The following is a 19,624-nucleotide window of genomic DNA, read 5'->3' on the forward strand; positions in this document are numbered from 1 at the left end:
GCGCTAACTCCCTAAGATGTCTAAATATATACATAAATACATATAAATATATTTACAGCCTTTTTTTGACAAGTTGACTTTTTTAAAATCATTTTGTAGTCTTATCTTGCGGGATTACACGTTATTCACTTTGAAGATGAATTAAATGTGTTTTTAAATGCTTTTTTCCCCCCATGTGTCGTTCGACTGTCATCATTCCTATCGAGCCCCGCCCCCCGAGGCGAACAGGGACAACGAATCAAACACACGTTAAAAAGCAAAGGGGCGCGAACGCGACGAGGACAACCTCCTGTCAACTTGTCCTCCGGCTGCTCCGGTTGTGTCTCCGCCGCCCGGCATGCTCTCTTAGCCCCTTGGCGGCCGTCAAGTAAAGATGCAGGCGGAGGACATGGAGGTACCTTTGCTGAATAACCTGAACGATAACGGCGACAGGCTGAAGTCGAAAGGGAAAGAGGTGTTCAAGGATCAGCAGAAGGAGTCGGAGGTAAATGGAGAGACGTTTACGTATCATGGGAAACTACATTTTCGTGTGTGTGTGTGTTGTGGTTGTTGCTGGGGAGCTTTTAAGGCAGCTTTTCCATTCTAACGAGGGTCTTCTCTCGAAAGCATGCATGCAGACGGGCTGAGGTGGAGCGACATGTTATTTTGGCAACCGGCTCCTAAAAATAACCTGGTCGTAATCCTCCAGCGGTGGTGATATGTGGCTGCTTGCTGCGGGAGCATAGCTGGCTGGCATCCAATATTTATATTGTCCACTCTCTAGCTATCATACATTGGCGCTTCGTTCTTAATAACAGTAGTGATGATGATTGGCTTTATTGGGGCTGTCACTCAACCACAGCTTCTCCTCACAATAAATGTTGGATGGTGTGCAGACCGCCCTTCGTTTGACATTTTGGCTCGGTTTGAACAGTTGGAAGGTCACGTGACTAAGCATCACCTATTAAAGAATAACTTCTACACTTTTAAGGTTATATTTTTTAAAGCTTCCTTGTGTTCATGTTGAACCCACAGTATCTTTGGACTTCTATCATGCATTTTGAAATGATTGATTTGTTTTTTTTGTAGTATTGTATTTAAAAGTCATATTTAGTATTCTTTAATTATATAGTTATTGCATTCGTAATTTGTATTAACTACTAAAAAATATTTTTAAAAAGTCTAAATGTTACCATTGTTAGTATTTATTTGAATTTGTGCTCATATTTTATGTATTCGTTAATGAGCAGCAATCTAATATTCACTATTTCCAATTATCTTCATTATATTATTTTTCCCAGTTTTCTTAAAGTGCGTATTTTTTTATTTTAAATGAATGCTTGAACTTGTTTTTATAGTCCTCTATTTTAGTGAATTACGAGTTATTGCTTTTTCATATTTTATTGATCTATTCTTATAGACTAGCATAAACTAATCAGTATTTTAAAATTACTGAATTTTATTTTATTTTTCTAGAATCCAGAATATTATTTTATGTTTTTAAACTAATATTCTGTATTTTTGAAATTATCAGAATTCTTTTTTTAATATATTTTAATTAATTTATTTATTTATATAATAATAATTATTATTATTTTCATTCAGTACAACATTCATTTTTTAAATTATTATCTTGGTTGAATAGTTTAAAAAAATACATTTTATTTTTATTTACTAATATTTTGCATGATAAAATTTTCATTATTTTAATTATGGTAGTTTTAATAACATTTTAGCTATTTCTATAGACTAAATTGTATTTTAAAATCAGCTAAATTGTGTAAAACTAAAACTAAATTGTGTATTGAGAAGTGCTTCAATAGGTCCACCCGCAGGTCTAGTGTAATGACACATAACACTGAATAAAGACGTTACACATAGATGGAGGTGTTTCCATTTATTTCCAGTTAACTTTCTAAGCTACATAGGATGGGCAAAATATCAGAAACGGCTCTGCACTCCATGATTGTTCGTGCCCTCATGAAAAATGCAATGTGCTCCTGGGCTGCAGGGAAGGCCAGGCATCATTCACCCTTATCTTGCCACATTGGAGTGAACTGGAGCATATTCATCTGGTGGCTTTGTGGAGGCTGCGTGGATGAAGGTTCTTGGATGAATGAAGCACTTGACGCCAACACCATGTGTTATGCTGCGACTGTCTGGCCTCAGCTGCATTCAATGACACGCTCGATCATTTATGTGCTGCCATGTTGTCCGTCAGGCATATGGCCACTGGAGCTGGCGTGTGGATTTGCGGCGTGAAGGCTTCCATTGCTTTGACAGCATGTTTGCACACTGGTTTAGGACCGCATTCAAGGAAAACAATGACGAAAAAGGAAAATTGAAAACTTTTTTTATGAGAGCCTGTCTGTTCTAATATCATTTAAAATCATCTACTGATACCACATCCAATTTTTAGTCTGGGATTATCTTCAAATATTAAAAACATGAAGAAAAAAAACACCACGTTGTTGTGGGTTTTGTGCATTTGCTCAACCTGAGTGGGCGAGTAGCAGCAGGAGAACCACCAACTTAAGAATTGAGCCCAGATAATTATAATCATACAAAATGTATGCTAAATTGTGATGTTGGGAGCTATTTCATAATATTGATAATAAACCATTCACTAGTCCTCATTGCACAACAGTAACAGTTTTGCAAAGTGCACATAAGACATTATATTTATTAGTTAATTATTTATTGAGCTAGTATAAAACTATTAAGTGTTTTTATATAAATATCAAAATGTTATTCAGTTTGTGTTTTTTTATGAATATAGCACTAATATCCAGTATTTAAAGAAATTTAAACAAATTTGTATAAATTATTTTTATATTTTTTCTTAGCTTAGCTGTTTTCTTGAGTAGTATAGTTGAAATTAGTATCATTTCATTCATTTTTATTTTACTAATATCACACGAATCGGTGTTATGAAAATTATTAACATTTTATTCATTATTTTTGATAGCTTTGATTTTATTTTAGCTATTTTATTTACTGGTATAAAACTAATCAGCATTTTTAAATTAATGTCATTTAATTAATATTTTTTAAATAATACAGTATTTTTTAAATTATTATCAAAATTGTATTGATTAATTTTTGATAGTCTCTTTGATTTACTACTATAAAACTAATCAGTATTTTTACTTTGTAAATTAAAAAAAATCTATTTATCTTTAATTATTAACAAACATTTATTCATTTTTTAATGTTTTTATTTTAGCTATTTTGTTGACTTTTTTTAATGATACAAATTGTATTCAATATTTTAATTTTTCTTTATTCTATTTTTCACAATTCTAGTTATTTTAATTATTTTATTAAGTACAAAAGTAATCAGTATTTTTTAAAATTATGTTCTAAATTGTATTTAATAAGTATATATTTTTTATGTATCTTTTATGAACTGCTATAAAATGATTACTACTTTTTGCTGTATTTTTCAATGTTACTATAGGAATATAGCTGCATAATTATTTACTAGCATTTAGCCAGCACTTCTTTCATTGCGTCCAACACATTCCAGCGCTGACAGCAGCTAATATCATAAAACTGAAATGAAACGTTTGTAATGCCTTAAGGACAACAGTCCCACCAAAAGTAAACAAAGCATCCATCCACCCTTCGTCACTCTTGACTTGTTCTGTTTGCAGTTAAATGTGCATATACACATCATTGTATGAAAGTTACGTGTTGCCTGGGGCGTATGACTGCTTGCTTCCTGTTGCGAACATCTTCACATTATGTCAATAAACTGAGCATTATTATCAGCGGCAAGGCGGAATTTAATCAGCAAAATGTTACATCTTCCTATCCCCTTGCAGAGCTCCATGGAGTCTCCCAACTTGGAGTTTGAATATGGAGACACGGACACGCTCACGGCTGAACTCTCAGGTACAGACTTCACCTGAAAAATCTATTTTTGTACTGTATCTATGATACTGTATAGGCAAATATATAATGGGGCTATATTCATATGTTATATATACTGTATAATAGCATTCATGTGAATGCTTTACTGCTAGCATGACTTAACACATGTCTTTGACTTTTATGGTGAATTTCAGCAGACATAGTGACTAACGTGACTTGTAGCTTATGTTTGTTTTGTGTCGCAGTATTATTATTTTTTCACCATTTGTCTTTCTGATCCGCAGAGCTTTACAGTTACACGGAGGAGCCGGAGTTTGCTTTGAATAGAGACTACTTTGAAGAGGACTTCAGGAGCCATGGTATTTCTGGCCTTTGTGTTTCGTCTTTGTCGTTATATGTCAAACTTGATATGTTTCTTGCCTAATAACGATGATAAGCACAAAAATATGTGTGGGTATTTTGAATATTCCGGACTGCTGCTTGTTGTTAACCTCTGGCTTGCTGGCTTGCTGTTTGACACCGACTTCCCAGGTCACTGGTGTGTGTGTGAGTGACAGGAAGAAAAGCTCTGACTCGCTGAGGAAGAAGTTCTTTGACACCACCAATTTCGGAATTGGCCAATAAAAACGGAATCTACTATTGAATGCAAAATTGACATCATGCGAATGGAATGCTGTCATCATTTGGAGAAGGAACATTTGTGTGGGGAAGTATTTCCCCGGGCGGACCGCTCATCACAAACACTCGCCCACCACCTCCCGAAATAAACTTGTCGAAACGGTGACTAGAAACACCAGAAAAAGTTGGACAAGAAACTTCAAAACTCCTCTTTTATGTAGCGTGAATGGAATGTAGCGGGGTTAGCTTAGTTTAGCAGAGCATGCTGGTGTGGCTGCGTTGTGTCTTACCGCTTGTTAATGTAAACAAGTATTTTACGATGCCTGTTGACGTGAACTCCGGAACTCCGCGTAAGTGAACGCTGGTTTTAAGGAAAATGTACACAGCATTGTACATGGAATATATCATCATATCGATGAACAGAGGTGTCAATATATGTAGGTATTATGTGGACAATTACTTGTCTTTTTCAGACTTTTCAAAAGGGAAAAAAATGCTGTCTTATAGTCAAGTCCATGCAGTATCATTGAATTATTATCATTTTTGACATTTTCCCAGCAAAGAGGTGCAAAGCAGTAAGGTTTTGTTTCTAGTGTTAAGCTGCTTAGTGTGAAATGATGGGATCCGGCTCGTCAAATCTAGCTGCTTTTTAAGCCGGAAAGCTTCATCCTCCTAAGGACTGAAATTCATATTGCACTACAGGGTGGGATGACATCTTTGCCTTGCCTAGCGCTAGAGCTCAACATGCAGTGTCTTCCATACCTTTCTCTGTAGGCTTTAACTGCAAATGCCGGCAAGGCCTTCCCTATTCCAGTAGCAGTGCTGAAAGAGAGTCTCTTTTATCTCTGTAAGCTGAATGAATAGCAGGATTAGATGAGCGCTTTCTGTTGTGCAGAGATAGTGCCCAGATCTTTTCATTAGTGTGTGTGTGTTTGCTTTTCATGTACATTGTTGTGCGTGTGTACCATTTGACTCACATCATACGCCTAATTTCGGCGCAGACCTCTGCCAAGCACCATGTTTCCCAAATATTGTGATTTACATCATAAATATTGATCCTACATTTATTTTATCTATATATTTACATTCATTGACAGAGTTTGAACGACTTAAAGAATGCGATCAATGTTAACATGCTAACATTAGCATGCTAACACCAGCACTGGTTGCTGGTGTTTTGCTACCTCTGCAAATTGCTACCTCTGCAAATGCTAAAAATGTTGGTATGATTATGTTGGCATGCTAATATTAGAATGCTAACAGCTAGCATGATAGCGCTAGGTGTCTGCTTAATTTCATATTCATGAATATCACAAAAAATGCTAGTATGCTAATGTTAGCATGCGAGTTATGTTCATTTGCTAATGTTAGCATGCTAACACGTAGCATGATAATGCTAAGTGTTCACATAAGTGTCTATCCTTGAAAACAGTTAAAAATACCACTGTGCTAATATTAGCATGCTAGCAATGCTAATCTAAAATCAGCATGCTAACACCTAGCATGATAATGGTAAGTGTTTATATACAGGATGTGTCTACCCATTAAAATAGCAAAAATTAATAGCATACTAATGTTCACTTGCTAACACCTAGCATGCCACTGTGCTAATATTAGCATGCTAGCAATGCTAATCTAAAATCAGCATGCTAACACCTAGCATGATAGTGGTAAGTGTTTATATACAGGATATACAGGAAAATGATCCTATATCCTGACTACTGTGTATTATGTTTTCTTATTATGGCTGTTTATTGCAGTGCTGACCTGTTCCTAGTATTGAACCACAGAAATCATAATAATTGAACTGCAAGTGTACCTAATGTTCACCTATCGTGTCATTAATAATGCATGACCTTGACTGCCATGTTTGCCTACACAGCCCGAGGCCGCAGGTGGATTGATCTGAGCGCCGATGAGCAGCGTGCCTACGTGATGAGACTCCTGGATGCTCTGGAGGTGACCGACAGAGACAAGAGACTGAAGGTGGCCCGGGCCATCCTCTACCTAGCTCAGGGTATGTGGCTCTAAAAACTCTATAGACCTAACTCTCCATCTATTCATGTGGGATCTAGAATGACGTGTTTGTGTGCAGGAGTGTTTGACGAGTGTGACGCGGAGGTAGATGTGCTCCGTTGGTCCAGACACAATGTCTTCCTATTGTACGACATGGGCATCTTCACGGCGCTGCTGGAGCTTCTCAGCATGGAGATAGAGTGAGACATCAAGACTTCTTAACACAATTAGGAAGGATGGAGTATTAATAATGTTGTCAGGTATCAAAAAATATGTTTACATGCACTAAAAACATAAATTATTGCATGAATTGGTGAAAACTAGCTTTTAAAGCCAGACTGCACTACTTTTGGAAATTTGATGTGAGATTTGACCTGCATATGGACAAGCTACAGCAACATTATTATTATTGTTAACATTATGTCGAAGAATTACGTTGCTTGCATAGTGACCCCTCACCACACCACACTAGCTAGCCGGCTAGCGATTAGCTTCACCACACGCACACTTGCTCAGTTGAGAATAGATTAGATCCGGCTTCAGAATGTCACAATGTCTGTCCTCAAAGAACCGCTGCTCCCCCCTGTGCCGGCAGCACTCGTGCAGCCCCAGACAGCGACACTACCACCACCATATTTGACCGTGGAAAAGACAGTAATCTTGCTACTCACTTGTGTTACCAGTTATTTTGACAATAACGTCTGCGGATAGTAATTCTATACTGCTGTATAACTTGACTGCTGAAATGTGAGGACTTTACCTCCTAATAAGTCAAATAATATGTAAATATGTGTTTGTAGTAACAATCAGGCGTGCAGCAGCGCCGTGAGGAAGCCTGCCATCTCTCTTGCAGACAGCACAGAGCTCAGGTAAATCTTATTTGACAGCACGCTCACATATTCGCATAATAATAGCCCGTGTTGTTGTTTGTACACCTAATTTGCAAACTAATTGTATATTTTGTCCACCCGCTTCCAAATAATTACAGGCTACAGCTGCATATTTCCGCTTAATTGAGGCTTAAAAAAAAAAAAAATACCACATTATTAAAGCAAAGTGAGAAGAACAAACACCTGCACTCCACTGTTGCACTTTTGCAGAGAATTTCCTGTTTAACGTGTGATAGGGTGCTGCTGAGTATCATGTACCTGATGGTGGAGACCATTCGGGTTCACACGGAGGATGACAGACCGGAGTGGAGAGCAGCCAGGGAGGCTTTCAAGAATGAGCTCGGTGTGTGAAACATACTGCTAAATGGGTTAGTGTGACGTACGCTTTTTTAAGATATTGACCATTCATCCCATCCAGGTGCGCCTCTGTACAACGGCGAGCCTTTTGCCCTGCTCCTCTTCACCATGGTGACCAAGTTCTGCAGCATGAATGCACCACATTTCCCCATGAAGAAAGTTCTGCTGCTCTTATGGAAGACCATACTGGTTAGTAGGATAATCTATATCACGGCTACAGCTATGGTCAATGAGATACCCCCCCCCCCCCAGAAAGATAATTCATTTATTTCATATGCTGTATTTTACACAAAAATGTATTTCTATTGTCTTTCCCGTCTAAACTACATGAATAAATACTTTTAATATGATACAATGCAACACAACACATCCACCTGTTTTCAATGCCGCTTATCCTCAGTTGGGTTACGGGTATGGTGGAGCGAGAGGCGGGGTACAAACTGGACTGATCGCCAGCCAATCACAGGGCACATATAGACAAACAACCATTCACACTCACATTCATACCTATGGACAATTTGGAGTCGCCAATTCACACCAAAACATTTGTTCATTGATTTTCTACCGCTTATCCTCACAAGGATTGCAGGGGGTGCTGGAGCCTATTCCAGCTGTCTTTGGGCGAGACGCGGGGTGCACCCTGGACTGGTGGCCAGCCAATCACAGGTCACATATAAACATATAAACACATATAAACAAACAACCATTCGTCGGGGTCGCCAATCAACCTAGCATGTTTTTGGAATGTGGGAGGAAACCGCAGTACCCGGAGAAAACCCACGCATGCACGGGGAGAACATGCAAACTCCACACAGAGATGACCAAACGTGCAATCGAACTCAGGTCTACTCGCTGTGAGGCCTGCGTGCTTCATTCCAAAACATGACGTAAGTAAATAAAAGCACAATATCCTCCTCTTCCAGTTTACCCTGGGGGGTTTCGAGGAACTCCAGGAGATGAAGGTGCGGGGCCGTGAGCGTCTCAACCTTCCCCCGCTCCCTGAGGACAGCATCAAGGTGGTGAGGGCCATGAGGGCGGCCTCACCGCCGGCCTCCGCCATGGAGCTCATCGAGCAGCAGCAGCAGCAGAAAAGAGGGCGGCGCAGTCGAAGGGTATAGAACCCCCACAGCCACCCACAAAGCCAACATTGGACACACAAACACACACACACACTTAGCGTAAGAATCATATTTTCCAATACAGTTCTAAACACAAAAATAAACTAGCACCTCCACCTGCTGGCTTCTTCATGAGATACTAACAGCATTATTAGTGCTAACAGTTCATACACACAAGACTAACACTTACTTTTCATTCCATGAAAGCGATCCTTCTCAACTCCAACGATGCCTAGGCCAAAAATGATGGGACGCTTAGGTTCGCCCTCCAACTGGTTTCTCATTGCCCCTCTTCCTTGTGTCCCCACAGAGTGCCTTTGTTGATAGCTTGGAAGGAGACAGTCCCTTTCCCAAGAAGCAGGTCTTGACCCGCAAATTCCCTCTCCTTTTTCTGCATCGAGCTTTTATTATATTTTTGCACTCCCTCACCACCTCTCTTTTTCTCTCGCCCTTCCTCTCTAACTTCATCCGTTCATGCTGGGATGCACCAACACACTCGTCCATTAACATGTGTGTCTTCTTGTATACTCAGGAATTGCCACAGGGATAAAGGAATCGTAATTGTTTTTATTTTTCCAAATATTTCAGCTTTTTTCTTTAATAATCATTGTAATTTTGGGGGTAATATTAAAACTAACCTAAATCTATTATATTCTCATAACTTGAAGTTTTTCTCCAACCTAATTTTCCAGAAATGTGTTTGTTTCTCATAATATTAGGACTTTTTCGTTTTTTTCATGAAATATTTTTTTCATTAGAATATGACTTTTTTTCTCTTTATATTTTGACTTTATTTTTGTGAAATTACAGCATATTTTGTTTTTCTTGTAGTCCTGACTTTATTCTTATTATTTGTTTTGTCTTAACATTATAACCTTTCCCACAACCTAACTTTAGTCGTTGTTTTGTTTGTATTTTTTCTCCAATATTTCAAATTTATGTTACTTCCCTTAATATTACTCTTTATATTTTAATTTCATTTTCCATTTTTTATGTTGTTTTTATTTTTCTTGTTAAATTATATTTTTAGAATATGTCCTGCGCCAATAAAAAAAAAGCAGAAGGCTGCAAATGGCCCCTAGGTGGCAGTTTGGACACCCCTGATATAGACAGATATCAGTTAGAGCTGTGGTTACCTTTTTTTTTAACTTTCTGCGTTGACGAGTGTCGCATCAGTTTATCATTACTGACACCTAGTGACCAATATCAATATTTGTATTTTAGTTAATTAGTTAAATTCTTAATTTCAGTAATTTATGTATAGCGGTATTCCTTGACCAATAATAGGCCGCATTCAACCACAAAATAGGAATGATTTATTAACTTTTGCAAAGTGGACAATGGTTTATTATACCGTTATTATACTAATATACCATCACCGCCCCCTGTTCATCCCCTGTCCTGTCTGTTGTCTGTTTTCATTTCATTCAAATCTGTGTGCACCTACCTTTCTTGCCCTTTTTACTTCCTCCTCTTCCTCCACCTCAGTCCAGAGGCAGGCTTTGAGATGCAGGGCTGACTTTGCTGGCTGCCAGTCTCAGTAGTAGCACCACCACCACCACACCCACCACCACGTAGTGTCCATCACATTGCTACCTCAGTGCACTGTAGACACCGGGAGTAGGGGTCAACGTCATTAAAATCCATTTACCGAAGAAGTCACTTCAAGTGTCTGGTATTTGATTGACAGGCCACCTCTTTCAATGCATGCCATGTGATGCAGTTGCCCCCTAACCCTCATAGAAAAACACTCTCTCTCGACGTCCCCACAACAGCAGAGAATGGAGAATGGCTTCTTCATAGAGAATGTGTCCTCCTCAATGAGTCCCACCAGTGGCACACCATCTGCACCCACTAATGTCCACAGCGCTGACTCATGCCTGATGCTTGCACTTACTGTATTGTCATTCATTATAGCAACAACCGAGATGTGTGTGCCTATGTGTGTCACGCTTGAAATGCTACACATTGTATTTCCTTGTAGATGAGAGCTCGGTTTTTAAGTGCATTGAGATTTGTTTGCAGTTTTATGGCAGATGTGTATGGTAAGTTAAACCATAGATGTTGCTTGCATTTGCTGTGGAAAGTTGTCTTTTAACTACAATTTTGGGTCATAATTTGTTTAACTGTCTCGCCATTTAAAAAAAATAATTGTTTATTTCTTGCTGGACATTTGTTAGTTTAGTTTATCTTAGCATCTGATTGCTTTGAGAATATCATTAAGACAGGAAGTGTTTCTACTCCCAATACACCCTTGACGCTTGTTAGCTTAGCATAGCATTAAAACAGGAAGTGTTTCTACTCCCAATACACTCTTGACACTTGTTAGCTTAGCATAGCATTAAGACAGGAAGTGTTTCTAATCCCAATACACCCTTGACACTTGTTAGCTTACAATAGCATTAAGACAGGAAGTGTTTCTAATCCCAATACACCCTTGACACTTGTTAGCTTACAATAGCATTAAGACAGGAAGTGTTTCTACTCCCAATACACCCTTGACACTTGTTAGCTTAGCATAGCATTAAGACAGGAAGTGTTTCTACTCCCAATACACCCTTGATACTTGTTAGCTTAGCATAGCATTAAAACAAAAAGGGTTTCTGTGCTCACACTTGTTAGCTTAGCATAGCATTAAGACAGGAAGTGTTTCTACTCCCAATACATCCTTGATACTTCTTAGCTTAGCATAGCATTAAGACACAAAGTGTTTTTACTTCAATACACCCTTGACACTTGTTAGCTTAGCATAGCATTAAGACAGGAAGTGTTTCTACTCCCAATACACCCTTGACACTTGTTAGCTTAGCATAGCATTAAGACAGGAAGTGTTTCTACTCCCAATACACCCTTGATACTTGTTAGCTTAGCATAGCATTAAAACAAAAAGGGTTTCTGTGCTCACACTTGTTAGCTTAGCATAGCATTAAGACAGGAAGTGTTTCTACTCCCAATACACCCTTGATACTTCTTAGCTTAGCATAGCATTAAGACACAAAGTGTTTCTACTTCAATACACCCTTGACACTTGTTAGCTTAGCATAGCATTAAGACAGGAAGTGTTTCTACTCCCAATACACCCTTGATACTTGTTAGCTTACCATAGCATTAAAACAAGAAGGCTTTCTGCTGTCACACTTGTTAGCTTAGCATAGCATTAAGACAGGAAGTGTTTCTACTCCCAATACACATTTGACACTTGTTAGGTTAGCTTACCTTAGCATAGCGTAGCATTAAAACAGGAAGTCATAGTGCAGTACTCTAGAAAACTTAACTTCCCATAGCATTAAGGCTTAGACTGAAGCAGACTTTATTGATGCACAAGGGAAATTGTTAAATATTGTGAAAACATTTTTTTAATTGTTGAATTCTTAAAAGGGAAAAGACAGGAAGTATTTTCATACAACCTTGCTAGTGTAGCAAAAAGATTGAAAATATGAATTATGTATGTGGTTTAATGCAAAATGTCGTACTGTATTTCAGCATAAAGACAATAAACCACAGTGCTTTATTACTTTTTCCATTCAGGGCACTAAAATGATATGTGTTATCCCCCTCTTTCCCCAGCCGCTTGTCAAACAGGACAGCTTGGACACATACAACGAGCGGGACCCCTTCAAGAACGACGATGCCCGCGATGAGGAGGAGGACCCTGAGGACGTAGACAGTGGCATCGAAGGCGAAGTGGACCCCTTGGATCGCGACGTCATCATCCAGCCCCCACCTCCGCCGCCACCTCTCCGACCCCCGACAGAGAGAGTGAATTTCCCAAAGGGTCTCCCTTGGGCTCCGAAAGTCAGGTTAGTTACACCACTGACATTTTAAATCCCAATTAACTCTTATTAAGGACGCAAAAAAAAAAAAGATGACATCCCACGCAGCTTTCACACCATGATCCTGTATGTGTGAAGTTAACATATTCTGCTTCATCTCCAGCAATATGCTTTCCATCTTCCTATTGATACTATTATGTATTAAAAAATTAAAAATAATAATAATAGTGTCTGTCTACCTGCAGGGAAAAAGATATTGAGCACTTCCTGGAGACAAGTCGCAACAAATTCATCGGCTTTACTCTGGGAAAGTGAGTATTCCACCGCCAATCAATGATTGCATTGCCTTTAATAGTGCTGTATCGCAACGTGCTATCATTACATTGTCCTATAGTGACACTGAGACCCTTGTTGGCCTACCCAGGCCCATCCATGAGAGTGTGAAGACTCTCAAACAGGTGAGAAGCTGCGTACTCCAAACACGTCATCTTCACGAGCATCCTTGTTAACAATTCTATCTCCTTCAGCACAAATACATCTCCATCGCTGAGGTGCAGATGAAGCGTGAGGAGGAGCGACAACAGTGTCCATTCAGCCTGGTCCGTCTTTCACCACCTTCCAATACCCAAATACCATAAAAGTAAAAATGTGCTGCTCCGTGATGTGTGTTCTCCTCAACAGGGCGAGGAGGATGTGGAGGAGACGCCTGCAGAGATGCTGTACCTGGGGATGCTTCCAAATCTCTCCCAATATGTGGTGAGTAGCTGCATGAAGCTGTATTCAGTATGGCTATCTTGATTTTTTTCTTTTTAATCACGTTCCATGTTAGATTGCCCTCCTCAAGCTGCTGTTGGCTGCAGCACCGACCTCTAAAGCCAAAACAGACTCCATTAACATTCTTGCTGATGTGCTGCCTGAGGAGATGCCGTAAGTGTGACGACCTGTTCTAATTCTGTCCAAATATGTCCTGTCAGTCTTTTCGCTGTATATATGTTGAAAATTTTGATAAATACTTTGTACTTAAATACTTTGGAAGCAACTGGCAGGCCGGATTCAAACACTCAGGGGTCCAGATGTGGCCCCCGGGTTGTAGTTTGTCTACCCCTGTTCTAAATGAACTAAAATATAAATACAGTTTATAGCAATACAAGGCATTTACAGTATGAACTGTAGTCTACACAGGCCACAAGGTGTCACTAGTGACACAAACGTGGTCATAACATAATAATAACACATGGGGTACTGTTATGGCTGTGCTGTGCTGATTTCACTTCCTGTGCACACACCTGGAAGACATTTATTGAAACACACTTGGGCACGGATCTTATTTATGTCTTAAATGACTTATTATCTCTTATTATATCTAATATATTGAGTAATATGAGTGTAAAGGTGACTATAGGGGTGTTACTTCATATCTAGAGGGCTCTAATAGTGTTGAAAATTATATTCAGAAAATCTAGAAAATCCTAAACAGGTTTTCTGTCCTCTTACTATGAAAATATCCAGTTTATTAATGTTTATTATGAATTGTATTTCGGGCGGGTCTGGAACCAATGAACCACGATAAACAAGGAATTTGGGGGTTTCTGTTAGCTTTTCGGTAGCACCAAAGTGGTTAAGAAATACATTCTTCTATTTGTAGTGAATCCATGCAGATATATTCAAATGTATTGATATACAGCTGTCAGAGAGAGTTTTCCGTTTCACTTTTTCATGCACTCCAAATCATTATTAGGCTCCAAAAGCAGCATTGCATATTGATATTTTCCTTCAGAATCACCGTCCTCCAGAGCATGAAGCTGGGGATTGACGTCAACCGTCACAAAGAAATCATCGTCAAGGCCATATCGGCGCTGTTGCTGCTGCTCCTCAAACACTTCAAGCTCAACCACATTTATCAGGTTAGACATACAATACTCCCCTCCTACTCAAGACCGCTTCTCTGCATTAACCTGTGTGTGTGTGTGTGTACCCCCCCCCCCCCCTTCTCATGCTATGCACCACCTGATTTCATGGTCAAAAGTCTCATTACTTTCATCCTCATTTCCATACCAACTCTCAAATCCCGTCCATCAGCCTGACACCAGCAGAAAAAACTGCAGCATCCCCTTCTAAAACACCCTTCTGAATATTGGCCAGTGTCCAATAAGATATTCTCTCATTTTATTGGACAAGTAAAGGAACATGCAGCATTTCTGTTGCTAGGAGTGAACATCACATGTCCTTTTTTTAATTGGCTACCCTTTACGCTTAATGTGGTAGCGCCCTCTGCTGCAGGAAAGCGACACTGCCCACATGCACTGCAGCTAAACCTTTTCTGTTAGTAATATGCAACAAGGGTCAAAACAGGAGTTATTATAAAACAGGGAGATGTTTTTAGCCAATAAAACAAATAAAGCATCACACTACCTCCTCCTCCTTCTTTGCAGTTTGAAATAGTCTCCCAGCACCTGGTGTTTGCCAACTGTATCCCACTCATCCTCAAGTTCTTCAACCAGAACATCATGTCTTATATCAGTGCCAAAAACAGGTAGGCTAAATTTTATCCACCCCTGTCCGCACATTTGTACCTAAAGCGTGCTCCTTATATCATGTCAAATAATGGATGTGTCTTTAATGTGTGTTTATGCAGCATATGTGTGTTGGACTTCCCCCACTGTGCTGTCCATGAGATGCCTGAGCTCACTGCTGAAAGCCTGGTGAGTCCATACAGCCGCAGCAAATGAAACCCAGCACAACAACGTCAATGTTGTGCTGTTTTTGTGTCTGTAATCAGGAGGCGGGAGACAGCAACCAGTTCTGTTGGAGAAATCTGTTCTCCTGCATTAACCTGCTTCGAACCCTCAACAAGCTGACAAAGTGGAAGCATTCACGGACGATGGTTAGCTAGTTAGCAATTCCGAGGTTTCACACCACCCGCGCCGTCTTCTTATTGTTTTTCTTTTGTCAGATGTTGGTGGTTTTCAAGTCAGCCCCCATCCTGAAGAGAGCGCTCAAGGTCAAGCAGGCCATGATGCAACTCTATGTGCTAAAGCTGCTGAAGATCCAAACAAAGTACCTGGGACGGCAGTGGAGGAAGAGCAATATGAAGACGATGTCGGCCATCTACCAGAAGGTCCGCCACCGCCTCAATGATGACTGGGCCTACGGGAACGGTAAAATATCTTCACTCCATTGTCCCCCTCCCAAAAACTGATGGGAAAATATAAATATATATAAAATCATATTGTTTTAGTTAGGCGGCACGGCGCTCAAGTGGTTAGCGCGCAAACCTCACAGCTAGGAGACTAGGGTTCAATTCCACCCTCGGCCATCTCTGTGTAGAGTTTGCATGTTCTCCCAGTCCATGCGTGGGTTTTCTCCGGGTACTCCGGTTTCCTCCCACATTCCAAAAACATGCTAGGTTAATTGGCGACTCCAAATTGTCCATAGGTATGAATGTGAGTGTGAATGGTTGTTTGTCTATATGTGCCCTGTGATTGGCTGGCCACCTGTCCAGGGTGTACCCCGCCTCTCGCCAAAAGACTAGGATAGCTCGGATAGGCTCCAGCACCCCCCGTGACCCTCGTGAGCAAAAGCGGTAGAAAATGAATGAATTAATTGTTTTAGTAAATATATATTGTAAATGTAAATATATATTGTAAATTTTACATTTACATTTACATTTACATTTACATTTACATTTACATTTACATTTACATTTACATTTTTAATATTACATTTAAATATCAGTAATTTTACATTGACCCATGTTTTCTTTGCAAAAGTACTTATTATTAGATCCTGAGAGGTGTCAATAACTGGCAGCAATATTGATATTTGTATATTGTGAGTTTTTTCCTACAGTGTCACATATAGAAAGAACTCACACTCAAGGTCCCGTGGCAAAAAAGTACCAAAAGTACCATATTGTCAGTTTCCCAAAAACTGTAAAAATCTTGTATTGTATGTTAATTTTTTATCTCTTTAAATAAGTCAACTTTGGCACACATTAACCTTTGAGAGTCCCCTTAAATACTCACTCAAATGTCTCCTTCCCAAAAACTGCTGTGAAAATATTACATTAATATTTATATGCGATTGGCTGGCGACCAATGTATTGTGTACCCCGCCTCCCACCACAGGTCAGCTCCAGCGCACCCACGCACGTGACCCTAATGAGTATAAGTGGCATAGAAAATGGATGCATGGATGGAATGTTTATATGATCACTCCTTAAAAACGATTTAGCTTTTCTTGTTGCATCAAAAACTAATTTTACTTTGTGAATTTTAACATTTTAAAGGCCAGTATGCTTACATAACTCTGCTGTTTTAAATCTGAAAAAATGATAACACATGCTGTATACTATTACCCAACATGAAAACACTCTTAAGGAGCAGACAGGACAGTTCTGGGATGTTTTAAAGATGACTATCATCTGGCAAATTGGAGCTAATATTCATTCAACACAGAATGAAAATAAAAACATGAACCACATAAAATGTCCTGAGGGTCTCTTCTGGGTTTTCTTAGTAGTGACAGCACAGCAGCAGTTCATATGAATGAGATGCAAACAGTGAGTCATGAGCTTGTAATGAAAGATCTTGTCTTGTATCTTTGTCATCAAGAGTCGGCTTCGGGTCTAAACTGCAGGGAGCTCTCTCTCTCTCTCGCGCGCGCTCTCTCTCTCACACACACACAAGCAGCCATGGAGAAGAGAGCCCTATAAAAAAAAACAGTGCCTGTCGCCCGCCCTGGATGTGTTAACATGACCTTTTGGGTTAATAAAGACTAACTGTATAAATGATGTCTGCATGCCTGCTTGCTTGTATTCTTGTTTGTGTGTGAATGTTCCCTATAGCCTCCCCTCCTTTGCTGAACAGTCAGGATGCTGTTGCCATAGGAACAGGGGAAGGGGACATTTCAGGGTCACCATCCCTCACGGGAGAGCAAGTGATCTGTCGCAGTCATAGTGTAAAAAAAAACAAAAAACAATAAAAGCAGGAAAGAGGCAACAAATTTTTCATGTTTTCTACAGATATCGACGCACGACCTTGGGACTTCCAAGCGGAGGAGTGCGCCCTGCGTGAGAGCATCGAGAAATTCAACAGCCGGCGGTATGACAAGAACAAGAACGGCGACTTTGCGCCTGTGGACAACTGCCTGCAGAGTGTGATGGGCCAGCGCGTGGACCTGCCCGAGGACTTCCATTACAGCTACGAGATGTGGCTAGAGAGGGAGGTTTTCTCGCAGCCCATTGAGTGGGAGGGGCTGCTGCAGGAGCAGTGATGCGGGGGGGGATGAACAGGAAAGATGGCTGCTCCGAGCGCACGCGGATGAAACCACCAAGAACTGAGGTAGCGGTTGATTAGAAACATCTGGCAACCACTTGAACTGCCCCTGCACTCTTCTTATGCAGTCTCTTTTTATGCCGTTGGTGCTGCTTTGACTTATTTCTACAAAAGTATGTGTTTACCTTTCTCATACACTTTGTCTTTATACATCATTTTTCCTTACATTGTAGCGCACAAAGCCTGTTTGTTGGTTGATTGTGGAAGTTTTTAATGTTTTGAAGGTTGGAAAAAGCTTTTTGATTGTCCAAATGTGATAGAAGCATGCACTGTTTAATTGAATGTGTTGCCGGAGCAAGACATCAACTGTAAATCGAATTAATTTTCCAAATTTTTTGAAAAATTGAAAGGTGTGGGGGCCACTTTTATATGCTTCACATTTGAATGAATCAAACATTCTATAATCAATACAATTGTTACTATTTAGGCACCTAATTGCCTTTTTTAGGTCGTCAGCATTCTTGCAAACTTACCAAATATTGGTTGCTAAACCTGCTCATTAGCAGGTTTAGGAGCCATTTTTCACTCTCTATTGCAATAGAAAGAGTGAAAAATGGCCCTCAGCTGGTCTTTGTACACCTCTTTTTAAAGATTTGAAAACCAGAAGTGATGTCATTTACATCCAATACTAAATCTCCCTGGCAACAACACAGTAGAACCACCTTCATGAGTGCAATGAGTGTATTGTCACCACTAAAGTGTATTTTTTTTCTACCTGATTTGCCAAAAAAACAAGCGCTCCGGAGCTCTTACGGGGAATGGTCTCCACTGAAGCACACAAACAAAAACGGTGGACAAACCAACTCATTGTTTGCCGCAAGGAGTCATTCGTTTCTGTATGTGCAAATGTAGCATGGCCACTCTTTTTTTTATCCTTTATTTTATCATCATAAGGAGGAAATGTATCAGAATAAGAATATATAGAGTCTCAGGTTTATGCGGGTAATTTATTGCAAAGGCTTTATTACTTGGCTCATGATCTCTCATACTCTGTCCTGTTGTTATTTCTGTGCCAAATATGACTGCCATTTTTATTACTTTCTTTCTATGGTTTCCATAATCATATGTTTTAATGAAAATGTTATTTATTTTCTACTTGAAAAAGATTTATGAAAACAGGCATTGGTTGTCTCTAGTATTTCCAGTATGTATAAGAAACAATTTGTACAGGGTAATATGGAATTACAGAGCAGTGAGGCTTTATTCAATATAAAGACATATACATAACATGACAGGTCCTTATTAAACAATGTAAAAAAAATGATGGTTGGTTGCCTCATATTCTGCAAACATAAAAACAAGAGGGTATCCTCCTCACACACAAATAACCTGTTTTGCATTAATGGTCTTATGTGAAAATATTACCGTTTTTTGTCAGAAAATGTGCATATTTTTGATGCAATATTCTCTGCAGCGTACAACGGAATAACTGAATATTTTATTCTTCTACTGTTTTGATGAGAAGAAAACATTTTCATTAAAAAAAATATGTCCTTTGATCGCCGCTTCGGGGGCGGAAGTGCTAAGTGTGAAATGGAAAGTGTTAAAATGCCTCAACTATTTAGAATGTATTATCACAATCATTAGGTGGTATTATATAAATAATTATAAATAAAAATATAAATAAAAAATGTTGATTTAAAAAATACAATACAGTACTT

The 19,624-nt window shown here is 39.4% G+C and overlaps 1 protein-coding gene across 2 annotated transcripts; it reads left to right on the forward strand.

Moving 5' to 3' along the window:
• The first annotated feature begins 183 nt into the window (after positions 1–183).
• On the forward strand, positions 184–19,524 carry strip2 (striatin interacting protein 2). Of its 2 annotated transcripts, XM_058078393.1 has the most exons (22): positions 184–484; positions 3,807–3,876; positions 4,140–4,214; positions 6,356–6,490; positions 6,569–6,689; positions 7,290–7,358; positions 7,616–7,722; positions 7,798–7,925; positions 8,660–8,848; positions 9,165–9,215; positions 12,422–12,654; positions 12,873–12,938; positions 13,022–13,085; positions 13,155–13,226; positions 13,309–13,383; positions 13,457–13,554; positions 14,405–14,531; positions 15,060–15,160; positions 15,263–15,329; positions 15,407–15,511; positions 15,581–15,785; positions 17,651–19,524. In XM_058078393.1, the coding sequence occupies exons 1-22, from the start codon at positions 374–376 to the stop codon at positions 17,899–17,901; spliced, it is 2,520 nt and encodes an 839-aa protein (XP_057934376.1). In that variant the 5' UTR covers positions 184–373; the 3' UTR covers positions 17,902–19,524. The 2 variants fall into 2 exon arrangements, with proteins under 2 accessions (XP_057934376.1, XP_057934377.1); XM_058078394.1 differs by lacking the exon at positions 9,165–9,215 and having other exon boundaries at positions 191–484; positions 17,651–19,523.
• The last annotated feature ends 100 nt before the right edge of the window (positions 19,525–19,624 follow it).

This window comes from Doryrhamphus excisus, chromosome 7, assembly GCF_030265055.1.
Source record: "Doryrhamphus excisus isolate RoL2022-K1 chromosome 7, RoL_Dexc_1.0, whole genome shotgun sequence".
Taxonomy (NCBI): domain Eukaryota; kingdom Metazoa; phylum Chordata; class Actinopteri; order Syngnathiformes; family Syngnathidae; genus Doryrhamphus; species Doryrhamphus excisus.